Source organism: Chelonoidis abingdonii, chromosome 10, assembly GCF_003597395.2.
Source record: "Chelonoidis abingdonii isolate Lonesome George chromosome 10, CheloAbing_2.0, whole genome shotgun sequence".
Classification (NCBI taxonomy): Eukaryota; Metazoa; Chordata; order Testudines; family Testudinidae; genus Chelonoidis; species Chelonoidis abingdonii.
In genome coordinates this window covers 21,282,550-21,307,372 of record NC_133778.1, presented here as the reverse complement: position 1 = coordinate 21,307,372, position 24,823 = coordinate 21,282,550, and the positions used below count along the sequence as shown (strand labels likewise).

General features: G+C 49.8%; 1 protein-coding gene across 1 annotated transcript in view; it reads left to right on the top strand.

Moving 5' to 3' along the window:
* The window catches only part of LOC116836083 (aldehyde oxidase 2-like), a 127,133-nt gene that overhangs the window by 17,045 nt on the left and 85,265 nt on the right, over positions 1-24,823 (top strand). Inside the window, 5 exon segments of the mRNA XM_075070025.1 lie at positions 10,793-10,873; positions 16,815-16,959; positions 19,299-19,391; positions 20,570-20,721; positions 21,917-22,010. Of these exon segments, the coding sequence (XP_074926126.1) occupies positions 10,793-10,873; positions 16,815-16,959; positions 19,299-19,391; positions 20,570-20,721; positions 21,917-22,010 (565 nt within the window).

Sequence of the window (24,823 nt, the reverse complement as noted above, 5' to 3'; positions counted from 1 at the left end):
TTGGGTACAGCATCTCTGAAGACCAGTACATGGTAGAGCTCAGGTCACACCTCAGTGAACCCTTAGCAGAGGTGGCGGCTGAAATGCCAAAGGACAAAGTGAATGATTATAAACTGTTTCAAACCAAGGCCAGATACAGAATGGGGATAACCCCAGATCATGCCCGTCGGCGTTTCAGAACCCAAAAGTGGAAAACAGATGTGTCATTTCCCAGACACGCCTACTGCGTTGGAAGCACATGGCAGCGTGCACGTACATTGTCCACCATGTCTTGCTCTGGATGTGACCCCTGCAGCAATAGCTGTGGATGGTCTATTCCCAGTCCAGGGATCACCTGGAGAAGATCGTTACCATCCCCCTGACAATACTTACCTCGCTGTGATGGTGGACTGATCACAGGACAGTCCTAGTAGGGGTTTCATTTGACACCCCCCTCGCTCCATCAAGTTGGTATCAGGTGCCTTGGATCTTGGCTGGAGTGCGTATCTTGGCGACCTCCAAACCCAAGGTATCTGGTCCCTGGAGGAGATGACCTTACACATAAATGTCAAAAAGCTCAGAGCAGTCCACTTGACATGTAGAGTCTTCTTACTTCAGCTGTTGGACAACACAGCCTCGATGTTCTACATCCACAGGCAAGGGGCAGCACATTCGTCGACTCTCTGTCAAGAGGCACTCCATCTCTGGGACTTCTGCATCAGCCACGAAATCCATCTGGAAGCTTGTCACCTCCCTGGCGTCAAGAACATGCTAGCGGATCATCTCAGCAGGGACTTCTCTCACCACTCCACCCAGAGGTAGCCTGCATGATCTTCCAGAGGTGGGGAACTCCCCAAGTGGACCTGTTCGCCACCAGGCAAAACAGGAAATACCACCGGTTTCGTTCTTGGCAAGGTCTTGGCAAGAACTCTCTCTCTGATGCTTTTCTCCTGTTGTGGTCAGGGAGCATTCCCTCCAGTTCCTCTCATCAGCAGAGTCCTAGCAGAGATCAAGAGAGACATGGCACAGGTTCTCATGATCACCCCGGTGTGGCCCCGCCAGCACTGGTTCAGCATGCTGATGGACTTGGCAACGGCCCCTCCCTGGCCCCTGCCCATCCGACTGGACCTGCTGTCACAGGACCACGGTCAGCTCCTGCACTGCAACCTCACATCCCTACACTTCTCAGCATGGATGCTGCGTGGCTGAACCGAAGGAGCGGACCTTCTTGGACGATGTCCAACAGGTCCTCCTGGAGAGTGGAAAGTCTTCAACCAGACTGACTTACCTGGCCAAGTGGACAAGATTTTCCCACTGAGCGTCCACGGGTGGCATCTCCCTCTCGAGCTCTTCCATAACTACCTGCTTCATCTGAGGAACCAGGGCCTGGCACACTCTTCCATTAGAGTGCATCTCGCGGCCATCTCCATTTTTCACCCATCAATCCAGGGCCGACGGTGTTTTCTCATGACATAACGATCAGATTCTTGAGAGGCCTCGACAGACTCTTCCTGCAGGTACAGACTTCTGTCCCGCAATGGGATTTCAACTTGGTCATCTCTAGGCTCATGGGCCTACCCTTTGAGCCACTGAGCTCCTGCTCCCTTTCCACCTGTCACGGAAGGTCACTTTCTTGGTGGTGGTGACATCAGCGAAGTGAGTCTCTGAGGTTAAAGCCTTGACTTCAGAACCACTATACACAGTCTTCTACAAAGACAATTTTCAGCTGAGGCCCCACCCAGCCTTCCTGCCGTAGGTGGTATCTACCTTCCTGTAGTGAAGCGGCCTGGCTCCCAGCCACCCCAGAGAGGGACGAGCCCTTACAGATGCCAAAGTGGGCGGAGCCACAGGAGCATATGCCCACCCCCCAGAGGTCAAGGCGCAGGGCAGGAAGTATAAAAACCTAGCCCCAGGGCTCAGAAGCTGGCTGGCCGCCAGATGCTGGTGCCTTAGCTCCCACTGGGGAGACTCCTAATGCCTGTGACCGACCTGAGGACTGGCTGTACCTGTGGAGTCTGGACGCCGACCAGACGCTGGAAGAGCCCCTAGGCCGGCCTGTACAGAGGGACCCTGAGGAGCTGCTCAGTTTACCCTGGGCTCAGTATCCTGGTGAGCCCATGGTGTGGGACGCTGGGGAAGACGCCGCCGAGACAGAGGTACCGGTAGAGGGGGAGGTTGGAAGTGGCCCGGGGGCAGCCGACCCGAGTCTGGCTGCAGCTCACCCAGAGCCAATGTCAGTGTGTTGCAGCCAGGATCCCCACTGACACAGCAGCAGGCTGCCTTCCGCTGTTATGGCCCCGGGCTGGGATGTAGAGGAGTGGGCGGGCCTGCGTCCCCCCTGCCACCCTGCTCACGGGTGACAGTCTGCCCCTCGCCCCGATGCTCAGGCCCAGGAGCCTGGGCTTACCTTACTGAACTGTTGTTTGTTGCCCCGCCCTGACCTACGACCTGGGCTTAAAGTACTGAACTGTTTGTTCAGCCCCTGCCTGAGGGTCTGAGCCCCTGAACCGTTGTTTGTAGCCCCGCCCTGACCTAGGGCCTGGGCTTAAAGTACTGAACTGGTTGCTCAGCCCCTGCCGGAGGATCTGAGCCCTGAGCTGTCGGTTGTTGCCCCATATAGTGAGGCAGCCTGGTTCCCAGCACCTCCAGAGAGGGGCGAACCCCAACAGCGGATGTTTACACATGGTACCAGAAGTGGGGACACCTGCATCCCGAACCCTGATCCCTGTGAGGAGGGATCTGAGGAGACTTGTCTGAGGTAGCCATGGACCTGGACAAGCTCATTAAATTCTTGGCAGAGAACCAACAGCAGTAGCAGGCGGCCCAGCCTCAGCAGCAGCAGCAGCAGGCCGCTGTCCAGCTCCAACAGCAGCAGCAACTGGTCCAGCAGCTTGGGACGTAACAGCAGCAGCTGATCCTGGAACTGGAACGCCAGAACCAGGACCACCAGCAACAAAGCCTGCAGCAGTTGGTGACATTGCTGCCACGTCTCGCCGAGCCCCAGCCAGTGGGGTCACCGGGACCCCCCGGCAACGCCCCGCATATCCAGCTAACGAAGATGAGCCACAACGACGACCCCGAAGCCTTTCTCGTCACGTTTGAACGGGTGGCAGTCGTCGCTGGTTGGGCCCCAGACCAGTGGGCTACCCTCCTGGCCCCGTGCCTGACTGGGACCACTCAGACGGTCTACCAGGGCCTATCCACGGATGCAGCACGGGACTACAATCAAGTAAAGGCGGCCATTTTAGATGCCCTGGACGTGAGTCCGGAAACCTTCCAGCAGCAGTTTCGGAGCCTGGCCTACCCCACAGGGGCCCAGCCCTGGATGGTGGCTCAGGAGCTAAAGGAGGCGTGCAAGCGGTGGCTGTAGCCTGAGAGACGAACTCCGGAGGAGCTCACCGAACAACTCATGCTGAAACAATTCACCCACATCCTCCCGCCGCAAGGAAGGGCCTGGGTCCTCCACCATCGGCCTGCGATGATAGCTGCCGCCATCACCCTGATGGAGGACTTTCTGGCAGCTTAGGCATCGGTGGGCCCGGCTATTTGAGCAGCCCCACCCAAGTTGGGGTGCCCTAACCCTGAAAGGAGGGGAGCACCCGCCTGGATTGACCTGCGAGTTTCCTCCTGGGGCCCCGAACTCGTCCAGCGGAGGCCCCAGGGTGACAAGTCCAGCACCTTCTCCAGGAGCTCGAGGAACCAACTGGAGCCCTCCCCGAGGAGCTGCAGGAACACGTCCACGGCCGGGACAGGTGGACCTTGGGCCCTGTTTTTCCTGCAGGGAGTATGGCCATTTACAACGAGACTGCACAGCGATGGAGTGCAATTTTGGCCAGGTCTGCTCAGGGGAAGCCCTTGCCCGATGTCCACAAGCCGCCGAGATCACCGTGCCAGTGGTCATTGAGGGTTACCCAACGGTGGCCCTCATTGATTCAGGCTGCGGCCAGATGCTGATCCGCCAAAACTTAGGCCCCCAGGCCGATGCCGTCCCGGGGGTGATCCGGCTGCAGTGACATACTGCCCTACCCCAGTACTCGAGCCCAGCTAACAGTGGATGGGGTTACCCGACAGATGGTGGTGGATCTCACCCCATGCCTTGAATATCCAGTTATTCTGGGGTGGGACTGACCAGAGTTCCCAGAAGTCCTCCGCTGCCATACTGGGGAACGCCCGAGGGTCACACCAGTCTTGGAAGGAGAACCCCCTCAAGACCGGGGAAGGAGAAGCACCCAACCCTACCGAACCAACGCGAGAATTAGAGGACTTTCCCCCGGAAGCTGTTGGGGAGCCCTCGCTTCACACAGTCTTTTGCCATGATCAAAGGACCGATCCCACGCTCAAGCGGGCATACGAGCAGTTGGCCACTGTCGATGACACTGTCATTGATCCACACCGGGCGGCCCAGTGGCCACACTTTGAACTGTGGCAGGAGCGCCTTTATCGGGTGGAGAGAGACCCCCACACAGGGGAGTCCCAGACCCAACTCCTTGTGCCCCAATGCCATCGGCGAGCCGTCATGAAACTAGCCCATGACATCCCGGCAGCCAGACACCTGGGCCACGAGAAGACTCTGTCCTGGATCTTCATGCGGTTCTTCTGACCGGGCATAAACCAGGAGGTGAGAAACTACTGTAAGTCTTGCCCCCACTGTCAGTTGGCTGCTCCTGCACAGACCCCCAAGGCGCCCCTGGTCCCCATGCCCTTGATCGAAACTCCCTTGAAACGTGTGGCCATGGACCTGGTGGGGCCTCTCCCCAAAAGACATTGCCGGGTTTCAGTATATACTGGTCATGGTGGATTATGCTACCCGGTTCCCCGAGGCAATACCCCTCCGAAACATCATGGCCTACAGCATCGCAGGTGAGCTTGTGAAGATCTTCGCCCGCGTAGGCCTGCCTTGGGAGATTCTCACGGACTAGGGCACCATCTTTACTTCTCAGCTGTTGCAGCAGGTGTGTAAGCTCCTGGGGATCATGCAGCTGCGTACGTCAGTCTACCATCCCCAGACCGATGGGTTGGTTGAACGATTTAATTGGACCCTTAAGGACATGTTACGCAAGTTCCCCCAAGAAGATCTCCTCTGATGGGACCAGTTACTTCCACCTCTGCTCCTGGCAGTTTGGGAGGTTCCTCAGGCATCTACAAAATTTTCCCCTTTTGAATTACTGTATGGTCGTCGCCCACGGGGCCTATTGGACCTAATGAGGGAGTCATGGGAGCAAACCCCTTCACCCGCCCAGGGCCTCTTAAAATATGTACTCCAGCTCCAGGAGCGCCTTACGCAGCCTGGGGCCCTGGCATGTGAGAATTTGAAGGCCACCCAAGAAGCTCAGGCCCAGACCTACAACCGGGATGCACGGACTCGTGACTTGCAACCCGGAGATCGGGTTTTACTCCTCCTCCCCTCAAGCGAATCAAAAATTCTGGCCCGGTGGCAAGGACCTTATGAGGTGGTCTGAAAGATTGGGCCTGTCACGTATGAGATCCACCAGCCCGACCGGTGCAAGAAAAGGCAACGCTATCATGAGAAACTTCTCAAACCTTGGCGGGAGCGAGAGGCACTCTTAATTAATCCATACCTGCCAGAACCCGAGCTGGGTCACCAGGTAACACGTTCAGAGGACCCCGGAGGGCCCCAGCTTGGAGAGACACTGACTGAGGAACAACTCAAACAGACCCGGTGTTTCCTACAAGCATTCCCCCGCACCTTCACAACCCAACCGGGATACACCACCCTCGTCCAGCACACCATTCAGACAGAGCCTGGGGCGGTGATCCGGGGCGCAGCCAGGCCCTTGCCATATCACATGTGACAGGGTGTCGAAGAGGAAGTACAGGCCATGCTGGACTTGGGAGTCATCGAACCATCACAAAGCGAATGGCGCAGCCCGGTAGTGCTGGTACCGAAGCCCGATGGCACCCAATGATTCTGCATCGATTTCAGACGCATCAATACCATCTCAAAGTTCGACGCGATGCCCCAGGTAGATGAGTTGCTCAGCTGGTTGGGAGAGGCCCACTACGTTACCACCCTTGATCTGAGCAAGGGATATTGGCAGATCCCCCTCGAGTCGGCCTCCAGGGAAAAGACCTCTTTTGCCACCCCTCTGGGTCTGTATCAGTTTACGCAGATGCCCTTCGGCCTCCATGGGGCCCCGGCCACGTTTCAGGGGCTGATGGACTGCCTCCTCCAGCCCCATTGGGACTACGCTGCCGCCATGTTGTTATTTATAGTAGCCAATGGGAGAACCACCTAGAGCGGGTAGCAGCAGTCCTGAGGTCCCTGTGGGCAGCCGGATTAACCGCCAACCCAAAGAAGTGCCACATTGGCTGGCAAGAAACGACCTACCTGGGGTATACCATAGGGAATGGACAAGTAAAACCCCTCGTGGGAAAAGTTCAGGCCATTGCAATCTGCCCACCGCCGGCTACAAAATGCCAGGTACGTCAGTTCCTGGGACTAGCCGGCTATTATCGGCGGTTCATCCCCCAATTTGCGGCGATTGCAGCCCCCTTGACTGGACTGTTGACCAAGGACAGCCCACGGCAAGTAGTATGGACCCAAGAGTGAGATAATGCATTCCAGACACTCAAGGCAAGCCCCTGCCATGAACCGGTCCTATATAGCCCTGATTTTGACCGGGCGTTCATCCTCCAGACAGATGCCTCGGAGGCAGGACTCGGGGCTGTCCTCTCCCAAGAGGTCGACAGGGAAGAGCATCCGGTCGTCTATATCAGCCGGAAGCTGTTCCCCCGGGAGCAGAACTATGCGGTCGTGGAAAAGGAGGCCCTCACAGTAAAGTGGGCTTGTGATGCATTGCTGTATTATCTCCTCGCAGTCCCATTCACGTTGGTCACCAATCATGCTGCATAACAATGACTGGCCTGAATGAAAGACCATAATATGAGACTACAGCGGTGGTACCTGGCGTTACAGCCCTATGCCTTTACAGTTCACCACAGGGCCGGGAAGGACCACGCTAATGCAGACTTTCTGTCCCGCTTAGGAGGCATGGAAGGGTCTGGCCCTGCTGAACAGGAGCCAGACTTGAATGGGGGGGCGTGTAGTGAGGCGGCCTGGCTCCCAGCCGCCCCAGAGAGGGACGAGCCCTTACAGATGCCAAAGTAGGCAGAACCATAGGAGCGTGTGCCCACCCCCCAGAGGTCAAGGCGCAGGGCAGGAAGTATAAAAGCTGAGCCCCAGGACTCAGAAGCTGGCTGGCCGCCGGAGAGGCCAGATGCTGGTGCCTTAGCTCCCGCTGGGGAGACTCCTGCTGCCTGTGACCGACCTGAGGACTGGCCTTACCTGTGGAGCCTGGACGCCGACCAGGCGCTGGAAGAGCCCCTAGGCCGGCCTGTACAGAGGGACCCTGAGGAGCTACCCAGTTTATGCCTGGCTCAGTATCCTGAGGAGCTTATGGTGTGGGACGCTGCTGAGACAGAGGTACCGGTAGAGGGGGAGGTTGGAAGTGGCCCGGGGGCAGCTGACCCGAGTCTGGCTGCAGCTCACCCAGAGCCAATGTCAGTGTATTGCGGCCAGGATCCCCACTGACACAGCAGCAGGCTGCCTGCTGCTGTTAGGGCCCCGGGCTGGGATGCAGAGGAGTGGGCAGGTCTGCGTCCCCCCTGCCACCCTGCTCACGGGTGGCAGTCTGCCCCTCACCCCGATGCTCAGGCCCAGGAGCCTGGGCTTACCTTACTGAACTGTTGTTTGTTGCCCCACCCTGACCTAGGACCTGGGCTTAAAGTACTGAACTGTTTGCTCAGCCCCTGCCTGAGGGTCTGAGCCCCTGAACTGTTGTTTGTAGCCCCGCCCTGACCTAGGGCCTGGGCTTAAAGTACTGAACTGGTTACTCAGCCCCTGCCGGAGGATCTGAGCCCTGAGCTGTCGGTTGTTGCCCCATGTAGTGAGGTGGCCTGGCTCCCAGCCGCCCCAGAGAGGGGCAAACCCCAACAGCAGACATTTACACTTCCATATGAACCAGGTCATCTTCCTCCCGGTGTTCTGTCCCAAACTGCATAAGACCAGTGGAAAGAGGCATCTTCATGCACTGAACATCCGAAGGGCCTTGGCTTTTTACCTAGAGCATACCAAGTCTTTCTGTAATCAACTCAGCTTTTCATCACCACAGCTGATAGGATGAAGGGCCTTCTGCTGTCCTCACAGAGGATTTCCAACTGGACCACCTCTTGTATGTGGACCTGTTATGATCTGGCATGGGTCCCATTGCCACTGATTGTCAGAGCCCAGTCAACTAAAGCTCAGGCATCCTGGGTGGCCTTCCTGGCACACATCCCTATTCAGAACATCTGTAGAGCCACAACATGGTCCTCTGTCCACACGTTCATTGTGTATTATGCCATCACCGAGCAGGCCAGAGACGGAGCTGGGTTCAGCAGAGCTGTATTGCAATCTACATGTCCATGAACTCTTACCTGCCTCCAGGGGTACTGCTTGGGTGTCACCTAATATGGAATGGACATGAGCAAACACTCAAAGAAGAAAAGACAGTTACCTTTTCCATAACTGGTGTTCTTCGAGATGTGTTGCTCGTGTCCATTCCACAACCGACCCTCCTTCCCCACTGTCAGAGTTTCCAGCAAGAAGGAACTGCGGATGAGGGGAGCCAGCGGCGCCCCTTATACCGCACCATGCGGGTGCCGCTCCAGAGGGCGACAGAGCCACTCAACACGGATACTGCTAAGGGAAAAGCTTACAGCACCAGTGCGTGTGCACACACCCAGTATGGACATGAGCAACACATCTCGAAGAACACCAGTTACGGAAAGGGTAACGATCTTATCCTCAGTGATGCAGCAGAAGAAAAGGGGAACCTTTAGGTTTTACACTGAGTAAATTCAAGGCTGTGGTGGTTCTGTGCATTGTTACAGCACCTTTAAGATCTGGACAGTGGCAATCAGGGTTGAACCTGGGAGTGCCAGGGGACTGGTTGCAGCTTATAATCAGGACCCATTCATTCTCTTCTACCATTGAAGATACTGGAATTGCCATCATTATGTGGTTTTAATGAGACTTTAATTCAAGACTAATGTCTTGAGACGCAGAGAAAAGCAACCAGTGCTGGGGATGCAGTGCATCCGGAGCTTCACCCCATTGTAAGCTCCTTCCCAAAAGTTCACAGGATCATATTCTCCAGAGGGTTGTCGCTCCAAAGCACAGTGCTTTTCAGAGAAGGGATAACCCAAAGTGAGTAAAATAGAGCTGATTTTTATGGTGTCCTCTTCTAATTCAGCCCTGCTGAACTTGGCACAAGCACCAAGTGGCTCCATTCGGAGGAGAAAAATTACCTCAGGAAATTAAGAACCTGTTTGGTGTGAACCAAATAAGAGAGTGATGCAAATAATGAGGGGGGAATGCTGAACCTGCCCAACCCAGCTCTATTCAGACCTGTCAAACCCAACCCAGCCTTACAGATTCCAACAGGAACACTGCATTGTGAGTACTGTGTTGTGAATGCAAAGGTCATGATATTGAGCCATGCTGCCCGTGAGGAACATAACCCTGCTGTGCAAGTAATGATGACACCTAGCTTTTTTCAACAGCAGAGCTCAAAGTGCATCAAAATTCTAGTTTATTTAGCCTCACAGTGCACCTATGGGCAAGAAGTGCTAATATTCCCATTTTTGCTGATAGGGAACCGAGTCACAGACAGGCTAAGTGACTTGGCAAAGTCACACAGGGAGTCTGTGGTAGAGTAAGGAATTGAACCCTCATCCCAAACTAGTACCCAAACCACTGCAACATCCTAAGTAGTTTATGTTTGTAGAAAGCCAAATCTGGCTGTGTTGGCCTACCCTGAACATGTAACCGCTCTAGGAAATCCAGATCTTCCACAAGACCAAATTTCAGAGCCAGTGCAGCAGTACCTGCTTTTGGCCTATGACTGAGATGGATACAGACTCGTAGATTTAAGGTGAATGTTGCAATGGAACTTTTTCCAGGAATTACAATTTTTTCTTCTCTAAAAACACAAGATGTTCAATAAATCTTGTCTCACCCAAAGGATTGCTGTTTTGTTTATTGTCATTTTGGATTTACCCATCAATCTATTTGACAGACATAGATTGGGAGATTATATTAATTCTGCTGCGTCTGCATTTTTCCTGTGAGTCTACATTGGCACTTTATAGCACTGCAACTTTCGCGCTCAGGGGTGTGAAAAAACACCCCCCCTGAGCGCTGCAAGATGCAGCGCTGTAAAGTGTCAGTGTAATCAAGGCGGCAGCGCTGGGAGCACGGCTCCCAGCGCTGCACGCTACACCCATAAGGGATGTGGTTTACAAGCAGCGCTGGGAGAGCTCTCTCCCAGCACTGCGGTTCTGACTACACTCACACTTCAAAGCGCTGCCGTGGCAGCGCTTCCACAGCGCTGCCGCGGCAGCGCTTTGAAATTTCTAATGTAGCCATACCCTCATACTTGGCTCTGATGGCCTCCAGGGCATGCTACAAGGGCTAGTTGTTGACTTGAGAATGCCCTTTTCAGAGAATGGGGCAGGTGCCAAAGGTCGGTTTAGGAGCTGATGGCTGGGAGAAGCCTTTCTGGCATTGGGTCAATTTGTAAATAGTTTTGTTTCATTGTCTATTTATGATAATAGACTTATTTTTAGGAAATTAACTAAAGAATGTGCTTAAATTATTCAATGTATTGATACCTGTAGCAGTTAAAACTAAATGACATGTAACCAAAGAGTCTCTGCTCTTTCCAGAAAAGTGCAACATACTCTTGACACACACATTCCGGCTTCTTCCTTCTTCAAGTAAATATTCAAATGAAACTTTGTTTCCTTTCAGATGCATTCTGGTCTCTGCAATCCTGAAGAATTCCAGCCTGTAGACCCAACCCAGGAGTTTATCTTTCCTCCTGAACTAATGGTAGGAAGTGTTATTCTTTCCTGATTTGTCTCCGTTTACATGCAAATGTTGTGAATGATCCAGCATTTGGGTTTACAACATGATAGAAGTCTGAAATGGAAAAGATTTTTGGACTAAATTCATCCTCAATGGAAGGTGACTGAGTTATACCAAGGATAGAGTGTCATCCAGTCCACTTCCCTTCCAATGCAGGAATGTACCTTAGGGTATGTCTACACTACTCGCCGGATTGGCAGGTAGCGATCGATTTATCAGGAATCGATATATTGCGTCTCATCTAGACGCGATATATCGATCCCCAAATGTGATCTCGTCGACTCCGGAACTCCACCAGGGCGAGTGGCAGTAGCAGAGTCGACAGGGGGAGCTGCGGCCGTCGATCTCGTGCCGTGAGGACGGGAGGTAAGTCGAAATAAGATGTGTTGACTTCAGCTACGCTATTCCCGTAGCTGAAGTTGCGTATCTTACATCGACCTCGCCCCCTAGTGTAGACTAGGCTTTAGAATTTCCTGTCTATGTCACTTAGGCTATGTCTACGCCACCGCGGTAAGTCAACCTATGCTACGCAACTCCAGCTACATGAATAAAGTAGCTGGAATTGATGTACCTTACACTGCAGGGGGGTAGACAGGAGAAACTCTTTCTCGTCGACAGGGCTGGCTCTAGCCATTTCGCTGCCCCAAGCATGGCGGCACGCCATGGGGGGCACTCTGCCGCTCGCCGGTCCCGCGGCTCCGGTGGACCTCCCGCAGGCGTGCCTGTGGATGCTCCACTGGAGCCACGGGACCAGCGGACCCTCCGCAGGCACACCTGTGGGAGGTCCACCAGAGCCACCTGCCGCCCTCCCGGCAACTGGCAGAGCGCCCCCCGCAGCATGCCGCCCCAAGCACGCGCTTAGCGCGCTGGGGCCTGGAGCCAGCCCTGCTCGTCGGAGGTAGAGTACAGGGGTCGACTGGAGAGCGATCTGCTGTCAATTTGGCAGGTCTTCACTAGACCTGCTAAACGACCGCTGGTGGATCGATCTCAGAGCGTCAATCCCAGCCATAGTGTAGATGTAGCCTTAGAAATGACAGTGGGCTCCACTACTTCCCTTGCGAGTTTATTCCACAGCCTAACGGATCTCATAACCTAGAAGTTTTTCCTTGTATTCAGTCTAACTTATCTGTTCCCAACATCATCCCATTATGTCAAATTCCTCCTAAAAAACTCTGCTTCGGGGAGCCACCAAGGAGTTGCAAGTGCCCATGAGGTATGTACAGGATAGTGACAGTCATGAAGTTCCTACATAGCCCTTTGTTACACTGTAATTGCAAGTGAAACTTTCCACACAACAATCTCATCCTATACACACACAAGTCTTTATTGAACCCAGACTGATTAACGTCATTATGGCTTTGTTTAATCTGTAGGGAGCCAAATCATAATTAGAGAGCTGCTGAGAGGAACAGGAGGGAGAAGAGTCTGAGCTCCAGGGCAGAGCTGTGGTGCAGATTCTGCAGCCTCTTGAAGCACCACTTCCCCTAAGAGCTGAGCTGTGAAGGATGGCAGACAGGGACAGCTGGTCTGGAGAGATCGACTCACAAAAACAGGAGACAGCTTTCTCACTCAGAGCACTGAACTCTTTCAGCCAGCTTGTTCAGGCAGTGTGATTCTCATGCACACCGACCAAAACCAGTTTCACCACCTGTCAAAGCTCCAGCCCCTGTACTTAAAACTCCCTCATCCATATTTTCGAATCATACTATTGTTTCAGCCACCTAGTTACAATGGTTTCTTTACATTTATTCTGAATGTAAATCGGTGCCCATGCCTGACCCATAACAACAAGATTTAATCTAACCCACAACAACTGCTACTGCCTCTGCCACTCCTCATGCCAGGGACACAGGCACTGGCCAATCTGTTACTCAGGTGGGACTTCTCTACAAGGAGGGGTAATGTGCACTTTGAGGGTGTGATTTCTAAAGCACTTAATTAATGCACATCATTTTAAGAGGTGCTTTAGAAATCACACCCTCACAGAGCGCATTACCCCACCATGTAGACAACCCTTAGTCAATTTCATGTCCTTGCACAGTTTATGAGGATTTGTATTTTCATCTGATTAAGTGGTTTCACATTTTACAAGCTCATATACATACTCTACATACCTCATCCTGAATGATTATTCAGTCACAGCCACTCTCTAGCTTGCCAAAGGATTTTTTTGAGCAAGGAGCCAAACTGTCTGCAGCTAAGACCCTTCAATCAAATTGTGAAAGCTGACTGTGAAATATTTTCTTTTTAAGTGTGATCCATTTAACCCTTGCATTCTCAGGCACATGCCTTTCAAAGACAGGCCAGGGTGTGGTAGGAAAATTAGGCTGGCATAACTACTTCACTCAGAGGTATGAAAAATCTCTTGGAGAGGTGGACTGCCTATGCCAATAGTAGAATCCTTCCCATCGAAGTAAGTGGTGTCTACACTGAAGTGCTACAGTGGCACAGATGCAACAGTGCAGTTGCAGCGTTTTAAGTGTAGACTAGCCTGGACACGTATCATACCAGTTTAAGGACACACAGGTGCCTCTTGCTCAGGGGTTCTCAAACTGGGGTTATAACAACAGCCATACTGGGTCAGACCAGAGGTCCATCTAGCCCAGTATCCTGTCTTATGACAGTGGCCAATGCCAGGTGCCCCAGAGGGAATGAACAGAACAGGTAATCATCAAGAGATCCATCCCATCGCCCATTCCCAGCTTCTGGCAAACAAAGGTTCAGGACACCATCCCTGCCCATCCTGGCTAATAGCCATTGATGGATCTATCTTCCATGAATTTATCTAGTTCTTTTTTTGAACCCTGTTATAGTCTTGGCCTTGACCCTTCAGGGGGTCAGAAGGTTATTACATGGGGGTCACGAGCTGTCAGCCTCCACCCCCCAACCCCACCCCATCTCCAGCATTTGTAATAGTGTTAAATATAAAAAATGTGTTTTTAATTTGAAAGGGGGGGTCACAGTCAGAGGCTTGCTGTGTGAAAGGGATCCCCCAGTACAAAAATTTGAGAACCACTTCTCTTGCTTAATATATGCTCTACAATAGAAGGCAGCTAAAAAAAAGCAAACCAGCTATGCATTGTGGATCAACCAGTTTAAAAACCAAACCAACTGTATAAAGATTAATGATCTCTGTAATGCTGGAACAAATCAAACAATACACGTGCACCTGGCAGGCCCAAAGTGAGTATTTGTGTATATGAAATGGTTGTTTGACTCCAGCATTCAGACAGAGTCTGGGAACATTTTAAGCAATTAACAAACAAACAACCTCTGGGATTTGAAACAAGAGCCACCACCCACCCCAACTGAGCTAAAGTTTCACCTCTCCTCTGAACTGAGTCAATCCTAACTTCTTTGTGCCTGCTCAGACTGATTTAGGTGTGGACATTCCTCCTTTGCCTTCCCAACTTCCTTCTCCTCTCTGTCTGACTCCAGCATGGCCTAAATTCCTCCCTCCTGGCTTTCTTCCATCCCTCTGAGACCCTCCAATAGCTCTTAGTTCTTCTCCATGGCCCTCCAGTAAACCCCTCTCTTCCTTCTGCCTACCACAAGACCTCTTGCTCCTCTGCCTCTACCATGGACCTGCAACAGACCAGGCCTAAGTGGCTCATGACCCAGAAGTGGGTGGCAAGGGAGCACCTCACTGGTTGAGAAAAACAAACAAACCACAACTGAGGTCACTGGGAGCCAGCAGGAACTGGAAGAGGGAAGGGAAGGAGCAGCTCACTGCCCACTCCATCCTGCTGCCACCGCATCTATTATTCTCCTTAACCACTGAGCAAAGGGCAAGGAGTAATGGGCTTAAATTGCAGCAAAGGAGATTCAGGTTGGACATTATGAAAAACATCCTAACTGTTCAGAGTGGTTAAGCACTGGAACAAATTACAGAGGGAGGTTGTGGAATCTCTGTCATTGGATGTTTTAATAAACAGGTTAGACAAACACCTGCAGGGATGGGTCAGATAATACTTAGTCCTGCCTCAGTGCAGAGGACTGGACTAGATGACCTATCAAGGTCCCTTCCAGTCCTACATTTTCTTCCTACATTCAGAAAAGCAAGACTTGGTACACTCCTTGCAAATAAATAAGATTGCATCAAAGAAACTACAGTACAGCCCATTGGAACAATCTATAGGATCTCCAATTTTGATTAGCCACTCAGGTCAAAAAGGGGCAATGAAAAAATCTTTCACATATTGTAGAGACTAGTTCGGATCAGAGCAGCAGCTCTGACCAACTCTGATTGTGTCCTGCTACTACCTGATTTTTTCATATGCCAGGTGAGATTGTGGCACATGAGGAGGAAATTCTAATTGCCTACAGAAACCAGATTTTGACAGGCACTCTTCTGTCCACTAGTCCTCCCTGCCTCCTTCCTGTATTAGATAAAATGGCTCTCTCTGAGGGGTGGAGATATGGCTACACAGTGAAAAGACACTATGTGTACTAATATGCAGCCCATGATATGTTTTATTATCTTCATCTTTCTAACTTCCAGCCTTGTAGACTCATCATGAGCTCAAGGAGTTAAGCTGGCTCTTCCTTTGTATGTAGCAATATCAGTTACAACGATTCTGGAGGCAATGCTAGGGCCCTTGCTTCCACCTGTACAACCACAAGGACATCAAATTATGCTCCATAGCGGTGACTATCCACCTTTCCAGGAGTCTGATTTGACTTGCATACCCCCAAGTTTCATCTTGCTTAAAAACTACTTGTTTACAAAATCAGACATAAAAATACAGAAGTGTCACAGCGCACTGTTACTGAAAAATTGCTTACTTTCTCATTTTTACCATATAATTATAAATGAATTTCAATATAAATATTGTACTTACGTTTCAGTGTATAGTATATAGAGAAGTATAAACAATTTTAGTTTGTACTGACTTTGCTAGTATTTTTTATGTAGCCCTTTATAAAACTAGGCAAATATCTAGATGAGTTGATGTACCCTCTTGAAGACCGCTACGTAGCCCCAGGGGTGCACATACCTCTGGTTGAGAACCACTGCTCCGCAGCACACCTGTGGAGCCCCACTGTCTCCAAGGGAGTTGCTCAGGTGTAACAGGATTGGAAATTAGTAAACAATTCCATTGAAGTGCAAAAAAGACAAGAATCCAGCTCACTCCATCTCAGCTATGTTGACTCATCATGTTTAACAGGAGTAAAAAGAAACACAAAATGATGATAGTCAAAGTCAGATCTGTCTTTGAATACTAATAGATCAGCTTAGTAAGACTGTGCCTTTTCATACAGTCACTTTTCAGAGCAGAACCTCACTGGAACTGAACTTGCCCCTTGAGAATCTTAAGCCAATGAGAGTTCATCTGATGAATTTCTCTGGCATTCCCTTGTCAGGTGTGACTGAAGCTAAATCTTGCTGAAATTCAGTCATGTTTGGGAAGGAAAGCATCAGGCAGCACATAGCACACTGAACAGCAATGGCGTACGCTTTGCTAAAAATACCAGGCCGAACCCTTTCTATTATGTAAAGCTCCAGGGGAAATTTAATGCCCAGGCAGAGAAGGTGACAAAACCTCAGTTCTTAAGATATAATCGCTTTGCTTTGGCTGGTCACTGAACAACCATAATGAAGGGAGTCTTTGCTAGCGATTAGAGTAGGAGACTGGATGTCAAGACACTTAGGTTCTGTACTACTAACTTGTTACGCTACCTCAGGCAAGTCACTTATCTTCTTTGTGCCTCAGTTTCCCTATCTGTAACATGGGGATAATTAAACATACCATTGTAAAGCTCAATGGGAACCTCAGGTTAAAGACACTATTTAAATACAAGGTATTATTAACAGTTATTTTAAAGTGTTTTGTTCTACTTTACACTGGTTGACAAATACGTTTGTTAGCCCTGGAGCGCTTGACGTCTGTCATTTCCCCTACAGAGAATGGCTCAGGAACAGCGAAAAAGAACTCTGGTTTTCCGTGGGGAAAGAACAACATGGATTTCTCCCACTAACCTCAGGGAACTTCTGGAGCTGAAGGCCATGTACCCTAAAGCACCTCTCATTGTAGGGAACACCAGTGTGGGTATGGAGGGTCTAAGGGCCTCTTGTCATTCTTACAATCCAGTTGAAGTTAATGGAAGTTGCAAGTGCTCAGCACCCCTGAAAATCAGGCCTTTGGTGCTTCAAACTGGGCATCCAAAGATAGGTACCCAAAATTAGAGGCTCCGTTTGAATATTCAGGTCTGGGTAACTTACCCCAGTTCACATGACACCTCAGTGACACAACTGGGACTAGAACCCTGATCTATTGATTCCATGGTCAGAGGACTATACCCCACCCATTGACTTCGGTGAGATGACTTGCATGGAGTAACAACCATTCACAGGAGTAAGAGTCTGCAGGGCAGACCTTCAGTTAGACAGAACACTACAAGGATGACAAAGGACATAGTCCATATTGAAAAGATAAGGGTAGGAACTTCTATACATCTTATTGGGTTCCTCAATATTATAGATAGATTTTATTGTTACAGTGTTATAATTTGAGGGGTTAAGTTAAGAAAGCAGCAAGAGTAGCAGAGAAGAGATAAGGGTGGGAAAGCTGATTGAATGAGTGGAGTCTTGAGGAAGGCTTGGGATAGAGCATTTCCAGTGTAGGTGTGCAGAGCACAGGGGCGAGTATTTCAGAGGTAATGCTGGGGTGGGAGTGTAGGGTCTGAACCCCTTCCTTCCCAGGGGAAGTGGTGCAAGTGGGTAGAATAAGAGCATGTCTCATTACATGAAATTCCAGACTGAGCTGTTATCTGTGAATTTGTTTACTCAGTGAGGGTGAAACTGAGTCCAAAAAGATTTAAAGAGACTTTAATTTTCAGACACCCCCCCACCCCCGTGGTCATCGACAACAGAAACTTTACTGTGTTTTTATTTATTAATATAGCACCCATAAAGGTGACCACAGCGCTTCACAAACCACTAAAATGGCAGGTTCTTGGGAGCTTGCAATGTAGTCTAAAAGTCTGATCCAGTGCCCATTGAAGTCAAAGTCCATTGATTTCTGTGGGCATCAGTCAAGCCCTAAATTAGCTGCATGACAGGGCTGGGCAAGGAGGATGAGGGAGGAAGTAAGCATATTACTACTGTGATGGGGCAAGGCCAGATGGCTACAGTAAAGTACTGAGAAACAGGTATGTTAGCCCCAGGCTAAACAAATCCCTAGGACCATGGTAACGAAATGGCAGTTGCTCCAGGTTAATCAAGGCACTTGGAGCCAATTAAGACCTTTCTAGAAGGCAGTGGATATAGCTACTTTAATTAGAACACCTGCAGCCAATCAAGGCAGGCTAATCAGGGCACCTGGGTTTAAAAAGGAGCTCACCCCAGTCAGCAGGATGTGGAGCCAGAGGAGAAGGAGTGCGAGTGAGGAGCTGGGAGCAAGAAGGCAAGAGCTGAGAGTGAGAGAGTGTACTGCTGAGGATTTAGGAGCCAAGCATTATCAGACATCAGGAGGAAGATCCTGTGGGGATAAAGAAGGTGTTTGGAGAGGCCATGGGGAAGTAGCCAGGGAGTTGTAGCTGTCAGCAGCTGTTACAGGAGGTACTAATAGACAGCTTCAATCCACAGGGCCCTGGGCTGGAACCCAGAGTTAGAAGGAGGACCAGCGTTCCCCCAACTCCTGATCAGACGCAGGAGGAGTTGACCCAGACTGTGGGGAAGATCACTGAGGTGAGCAAATCTGCCAAGAAGCACAGGACCCACCAAGGTAGAGGAGGAACTTTGTCACACTACATATATGCACAGCTTGTTAGCTCCTTATTGAAAATATATTAGGCAGGAGGTCAGTGATGGTTGTCGCAGGCATAGGGGTTGATGTGGGAATAAGCATAGAGATGCTGGTGGGAGAAGGAAACAGAAGGTTATGCAGTTGTGCTGAGCTGGTGGAGTGCAAGACGGAAGCAGGAAGTAATGGATGACTAGGGAAGAGATGGAGGCAGGGGCACAATTCGGTAGGGTTCTAAAGCTGAGGTGAGGAATCTGAATTTGATATGGAAGGAGACAGGAGACAAGTGCAGGGAACTGAGGAGCTTTGCAGAGCACTAGGAGATACTTTTGCTGGCAGCATATTCACTAGACCTGAGGGGCGCAGCATGAAAAGCAGAGAATACAGAGGGGAGGAGAGAGAGGAACATGGAATGGGAAAGGCAGCAGGATGGAGACTTTGGGATATTGGACAGGAAGAACCAGCAGGATTTTGCAACTGCTTGGCTATAGGAAGAATTCAGGGAAAGTAATCCCATGTGACACTAAAGTTACAAGCCCTGGTGGCAGAAAGGATGGGGGTATGTTTAGTTCACAGTTCTGGAAATCTAACGCAGCTGTTTTCTTCTGCTTTTCTTCAATCTCATTATAATTCTCTGTCTTCAGGACTTGAGATGAAACTTGATGGTGTTCATCATCCAGTTTTCATCCATCCCACTAGGATTCCAGATCTGCATGTTGTGAGTAATACAAACAATGGTAAGTCCTTGATTTGCCTAAAAATCCTCTTGAGTAATGTGTTGTTAGACACCATAAATAATTAGAATCTTTGACTCATATGTACATGGAACATTTTATTCTCTAGTAGTGCTCAGTGCAATACGACCACTATCCAGTCTATCAGCCTACCTGCCATATGGAGAGAACAGGATGGGGAGGTTCAAATTCTGAAACTCTGCTGCCATAAATTTCTTTGTTCAAACCATCTTTCATTCATTTTTCTGCAGGAGAGGAGCATGTGGGAGGGTCCTATAGTTTTTTCTGTTGGTAGAAATTACAAGGTTCTTTGTCATAGTCATTAGTCTGGCAAAGCCTACAATCTATATAGAGATGCTCATGCATAGATCTTTGATCCAATATGCCAAAAGATTTTCTTTGGAGCCACTGAGCCAAGTTCTCAGTTGGTCCAAGCCAGTGTAATTCCATGGATGCTGATTTACACCAGCTGAGTATCTGTTCCATTATGTCACATCTTAATATGTAACATGGAATTGAAGCTGTAGCAAAAGTATGTGATGCCCAATTTTTTCCTGGAGGCACTGGACAGAGCTGTTTATAAAAATCAGACAAACTGGGATTTTATTGCAAATGGTTGTTTCCCTATTTGCTTTTCGCTTAGCTCTGGAATTGACATTGAAATAGTACTGATCGATGAATTGAAATTATAAATATTTGTAAATCACTACACCACACACATCCACACAACTGTCCATTTAATTGTCACCTTTTATCGAGGTCCACATTAGAGAATGCCCTTAATAAAAGAAGGGCTTTTTACAACCACTGAAATCTTCCAAAATGCTCTACAAGTCTCTACTGAAACAGAGCCTGATCCAACATCCATTGAAATCAATGCCATTGTTTCCATTGACTGAAATGGGTTCTGGGTCAGGCCCATGGGGCCAAATTCTGGAGTCTTTCAACAGTTTTTACTCCATCCTTAGCCCCGCTCAGTCAGACTGCTATTTGCCTCATGGGAATTTACCTGAATAAAGATCTCAGTGTCTGGCCCAAATAAAATTATCCTGTAGATTTGTGTGTGTGAAATATACCTGATGAAAGCTGACTATAGAAGCAACATTTCCATGGTCAGGTACAATTGTGATCATTTAAAGTGTGATGCTCCTATTTCACTATTTAAAATAATTGGGTTTCAGGACTAGTGATAGGTGCTGCCTGTTCTCTGGCCCAACTCAGAGACATCCTGATGAAAGTAGTCCCGGAGCTTCCAGAGGAGAAGACAAAGATTTTCCATGCTCTCTTGCAGCAGCTGAAAACCCTAGCTGGAGAACAAATCAGGAGTTTGGCTGTATGTTTTCAATGATTATAGTAAACAGGCCAGCACTGAAAGTATATATCTATGATCTTCACTTACAAATCTGTAAAGCTTGTTTAGAGAAGAGCTGGCTGTCTCTGGGGCTTGACTAGCATCTCAGAGCCTTTCCATCTAGGTAACCAGTTCAAATTCAGTCCATGCTGGTAATGATTAAAAGGCATTACTATCTGATATCTTATGTGAACTAAATCGGGGCTTTCTGTCATTACCAATAGACCGGTGTCCACAACACACTAATTGGCAACACCCTTATTGGCAAAGAAGCCAAGGACTGAAGTTATCTTTCTCCCTCCAGAATGAGATTTAAGTACATAGCCATCCAGGGCCTTTCACATGGCACCTCTGACCATAGGTGCTGAAAAAAAATAGCAGGTGCTTAGCACCCACCAGCAGCCAGCTCCCTCCCCCACCCCTTAGCACCTCCCACCCACCAGCAGCCCCAGCGGTCAAATCCTCCCCCAGCACCTCCTGCCCACTGTGATCAGCTGTTCTGCAGCATGCAAGAGGCACTGCAAGGGAGGAGGATGAGCAGGTATGGGGCACTCTTGAGGGGAGGAAGTGGAACTGGGTGGGAAGAGGTGGGGCAGAAGGGGGGCTTTGGGAAACGGAGTGGAGTGGGGGCAGGGCCTGGGGTGGAGTGAGGGTTGAGCACCCCTGGGGAAAGAAGGAAGCCAGCACCTGTGTCAGCTACTACTGAAATGAACAAATAATAGCAGAGTTTGCCAGATAAGCAGTGACACATTTGCCCACTTGCTGTGTGGAAGCTCAGAATCAAGATGTCCTTTGCTTCTCCCCACTTTGAAAGGCTTTTCATCATTGCCTCTGACCCCACTCTTCCATTTTTCTTTAAAACTCAGTTGCCCTAGTTCTTTTGTGGCCTCTCATCTCTGGCTGAGGGAGTGGTCTTTTCTCTATTTTTGGGCAGATCATCTACCCGGGGTCATGTTGGTGTCCTTCGTCTGGGGTTATAGGTCAGGAACTTCCATGAGCTGTAAATTAAAATGAGGGAAATTATCATTTAGAAAAGTTTGAATATGAAACTTCAATGAAGTTTGAACAATAAATTACCCTAACTTTTTAATATCCCTAAAAATAGCATCATGTTTTAGATCAATATTGCTATATATGGAAAAGACAGCAATTAAAATAGCCTCTTCGTTTGTTAAAGTCCTTAGGTGGACATATTGTAAGTAGAGGTTCAACCTGGGATCTGAACCCTGTCCTAGCAGTTGGCAACTCTGTCCTCAGTCTGGCATCAAAAGGTAAGATTCAGCATCTCTCTGTTACGTATCTGTGAGAGCATCACTGTAGAGCACAATTAGCAGTACAAGCGATGGGTATCTTCACTTGTTTGCTCCACATTGGCAGACACAGGACAAAATTATTCTGGTGCTTTCCTGTGACTGTCACTGGCAAAAAGTGTTAGCTAATGCAGTCTGCTACATTCCTTCCTGCTGCCAGGTGCAGAAGGGAACAAAACTGACAGTGCTGTGAAAGTGAAGTGGAGGGGCAAGGAAGAGAAAGATGTCCATGTGGTATCAACAACCTCCCCACATTGCTGCCAGGCCAGACTGGCCAGCTTTAACCTACAGTTTCTTACACCCTCCCCATGGTTGTTTTTGCTGCTAATGTCTTACCCAGCCTGAGAAAACACATACCTTATTTTCATACATTTTGAGCACCCACTACTCCTACTGATGTCACTGGGATTATGCGGGGGAAAGGGATCAGCACTTCTGAAAATAAAGCCCAAGTATTTCATGCTGGCACCTAAAATCAATGACCACTTTGAAAATCTTGGCCTTAATGAGTAGCAGCTTTGAACCAAAGATGTTCCAGGATAATTTGCTAATCATGAAGTCGGATAATTTCTGCCTTTAAAGCTTCCTGCATGTTAACTGTTTAATGTCCTAAATGTTTTTGTTTAAAGCTTTTGAGTAAAAAGAGGAGAGCTACTTAATCAGCTTACTAATTTGTCTATCTATTACTGACACTAAAATCAGCACTATTCAACATCATGCATACAGCACAGTGTTATTAGCATTTATTATTTGTATAGCACCAAAGTGCATGCTACTGAACAGGGACAACAAAGACAAGTGTCCCTACCCTGGAGAGTTTACAGTCTAAGACTGGATCCTGAAACATGCTGATCACACTCCCTTGACTTCCATGGAAATGGAGAACTTTAGTTTTAGACCAGGGCAAGCAATTTGTATGCCCCAGAAAAAAATGGCAGCCCCTGGTCCAAACAAGCATGGAGGATGTCATTTTGTTCTACAAAATAGTGTCCTCCAGACAGCATGACCTTACATACAACACCTGGAAGACACCATTTTGTGGAACATGAGGCATCCATGTGTCTAACTGAATACACAAGGCATGTGCTGCAGGAAGGAACCAAGGTAAGCAGAGATCAGTCAGAGGTGGTCACTGGCCAAATTCCATTAAACTTATATATAGGAGAAAATAGTAATTCTTCTTCGAGTGCTTGCTCATATCGATTCCAATTAGGTGTGCGGGCGCCATGTGCACGCTCATCACAAGATTTTTACCCTAGCACACTCGGTGGGTCAGCTGGGTCGCCCCCTGGAGTGGCGCCGCCATGGCGCCGGATGTACACCCCTGCTGACCCAACGGCCCTTCAGTTCCTTCTTAACGCCCGTGACGGTCACTGGAACTGTGGAGCGTGGCTTTGTTGATCTCCGCATCCGTAGCTTCTCGTAGTTCTTTGCTCTTTACTGTGTTTATAGTTCGAGTTCTTGTAGTTATAGTTAGTGTTAGTACTTCTATTCATAGTTAGTGTATATAGTTGAAGGGGGATTGGGGATTAGCCCCTTTCCTCCACCCCGGTGTGGGCCCATGCCCAAGGCACTGAGATTCAAACCGTGCTCGGTGTGCCAGAAGCCGATGCCAATAGGGGATCTCCACGACTCCTACCTTAAGTGCCTAGGGGAATCCCACCTTGTTGACAAGTGCCGCATTTGCAAGTCATTTAAACCAAGGACGAAGAAGGACCGAGACTTTCTATTGAAGCAGCTCCTCATGGAGTCGGCACTTAGTCCTGCAACATCGGTACTAAGCGCCAAACAGACTGCCTCGGTAAGGAGCGCCCCTTCACACCGGATCACTCCGGTACCGAGAAGGAGTCCCGGCACTGACCTCTACCAGCACCGACTCCTCGGCGCCGCTCCCTTTCCCCGACTGGGAAACGACATAGTGCTCCGACTGTGGTCTCGCAGAAGGAGCACTCATCTAAGACGGTTTGTCGGACACTGTCATCCGCTGCAGCACCGTCGAAGCCGGCACCGCAGATTGCAGCTCCACCTGGCGCAGCATCGTCAATTCCAGTCCCACAAAGGCCGTTGAGTCCAGTGCCAGACACCTGCCCGGCTCCGGCTGTGGTTGAGCTTGTTCTCCCTTCTACGCCGGAGACCTTCTCTACGGCAAGGGAGCTCATTGCTATGATGGAGCCAATATGTCCTCAACCCCCGGCACCGCCAGTGCAGGTTGTTCAATCCATCGGCAAGCCGGCCCTCGTAAGGCCTCCTTCTGTCGGTCCACCAGAGAGACATCATTTCAGATCACGGTCTCGCAGACACTCTCCATCACGTCGTTCCCGCTCCCAGCGCCACTCGCAGTCCCAGCACCGCTCTCCATCGCGGTACCGGTCGCACTCGCGGCGATCTTCAACATCTCGTTCACTGACAAATACTCCTGGTACCGATCTGGCTCTCAGCACCGATCTCGGTACTGTGTATCCCACAGTTGCTCTAGGAGAAGGGACTCGAGATCCAGGTCAACCTCCTGGCACCGGTACGGTAGAAGGTCCCGGTCTCGCTCGCAGTACCACCATAGCTCCCAGTACTGCTCCCTGGTACCACTCTGGGATCGAGCATCAAGAACAGTGGCGCCCTCCCAGGATCTCTCAACCAGGTCTAGCTGCACCACTGTGGCCTTTGAGACACATCAGTTTCGTCTCAGGCTGGCAGTGCATCCTACCATCAGGAGGGGAATCTAACATCCCCAGCCAATATCCACAGGCACAAAGCCACGAACAAGGGGTCTCATCACT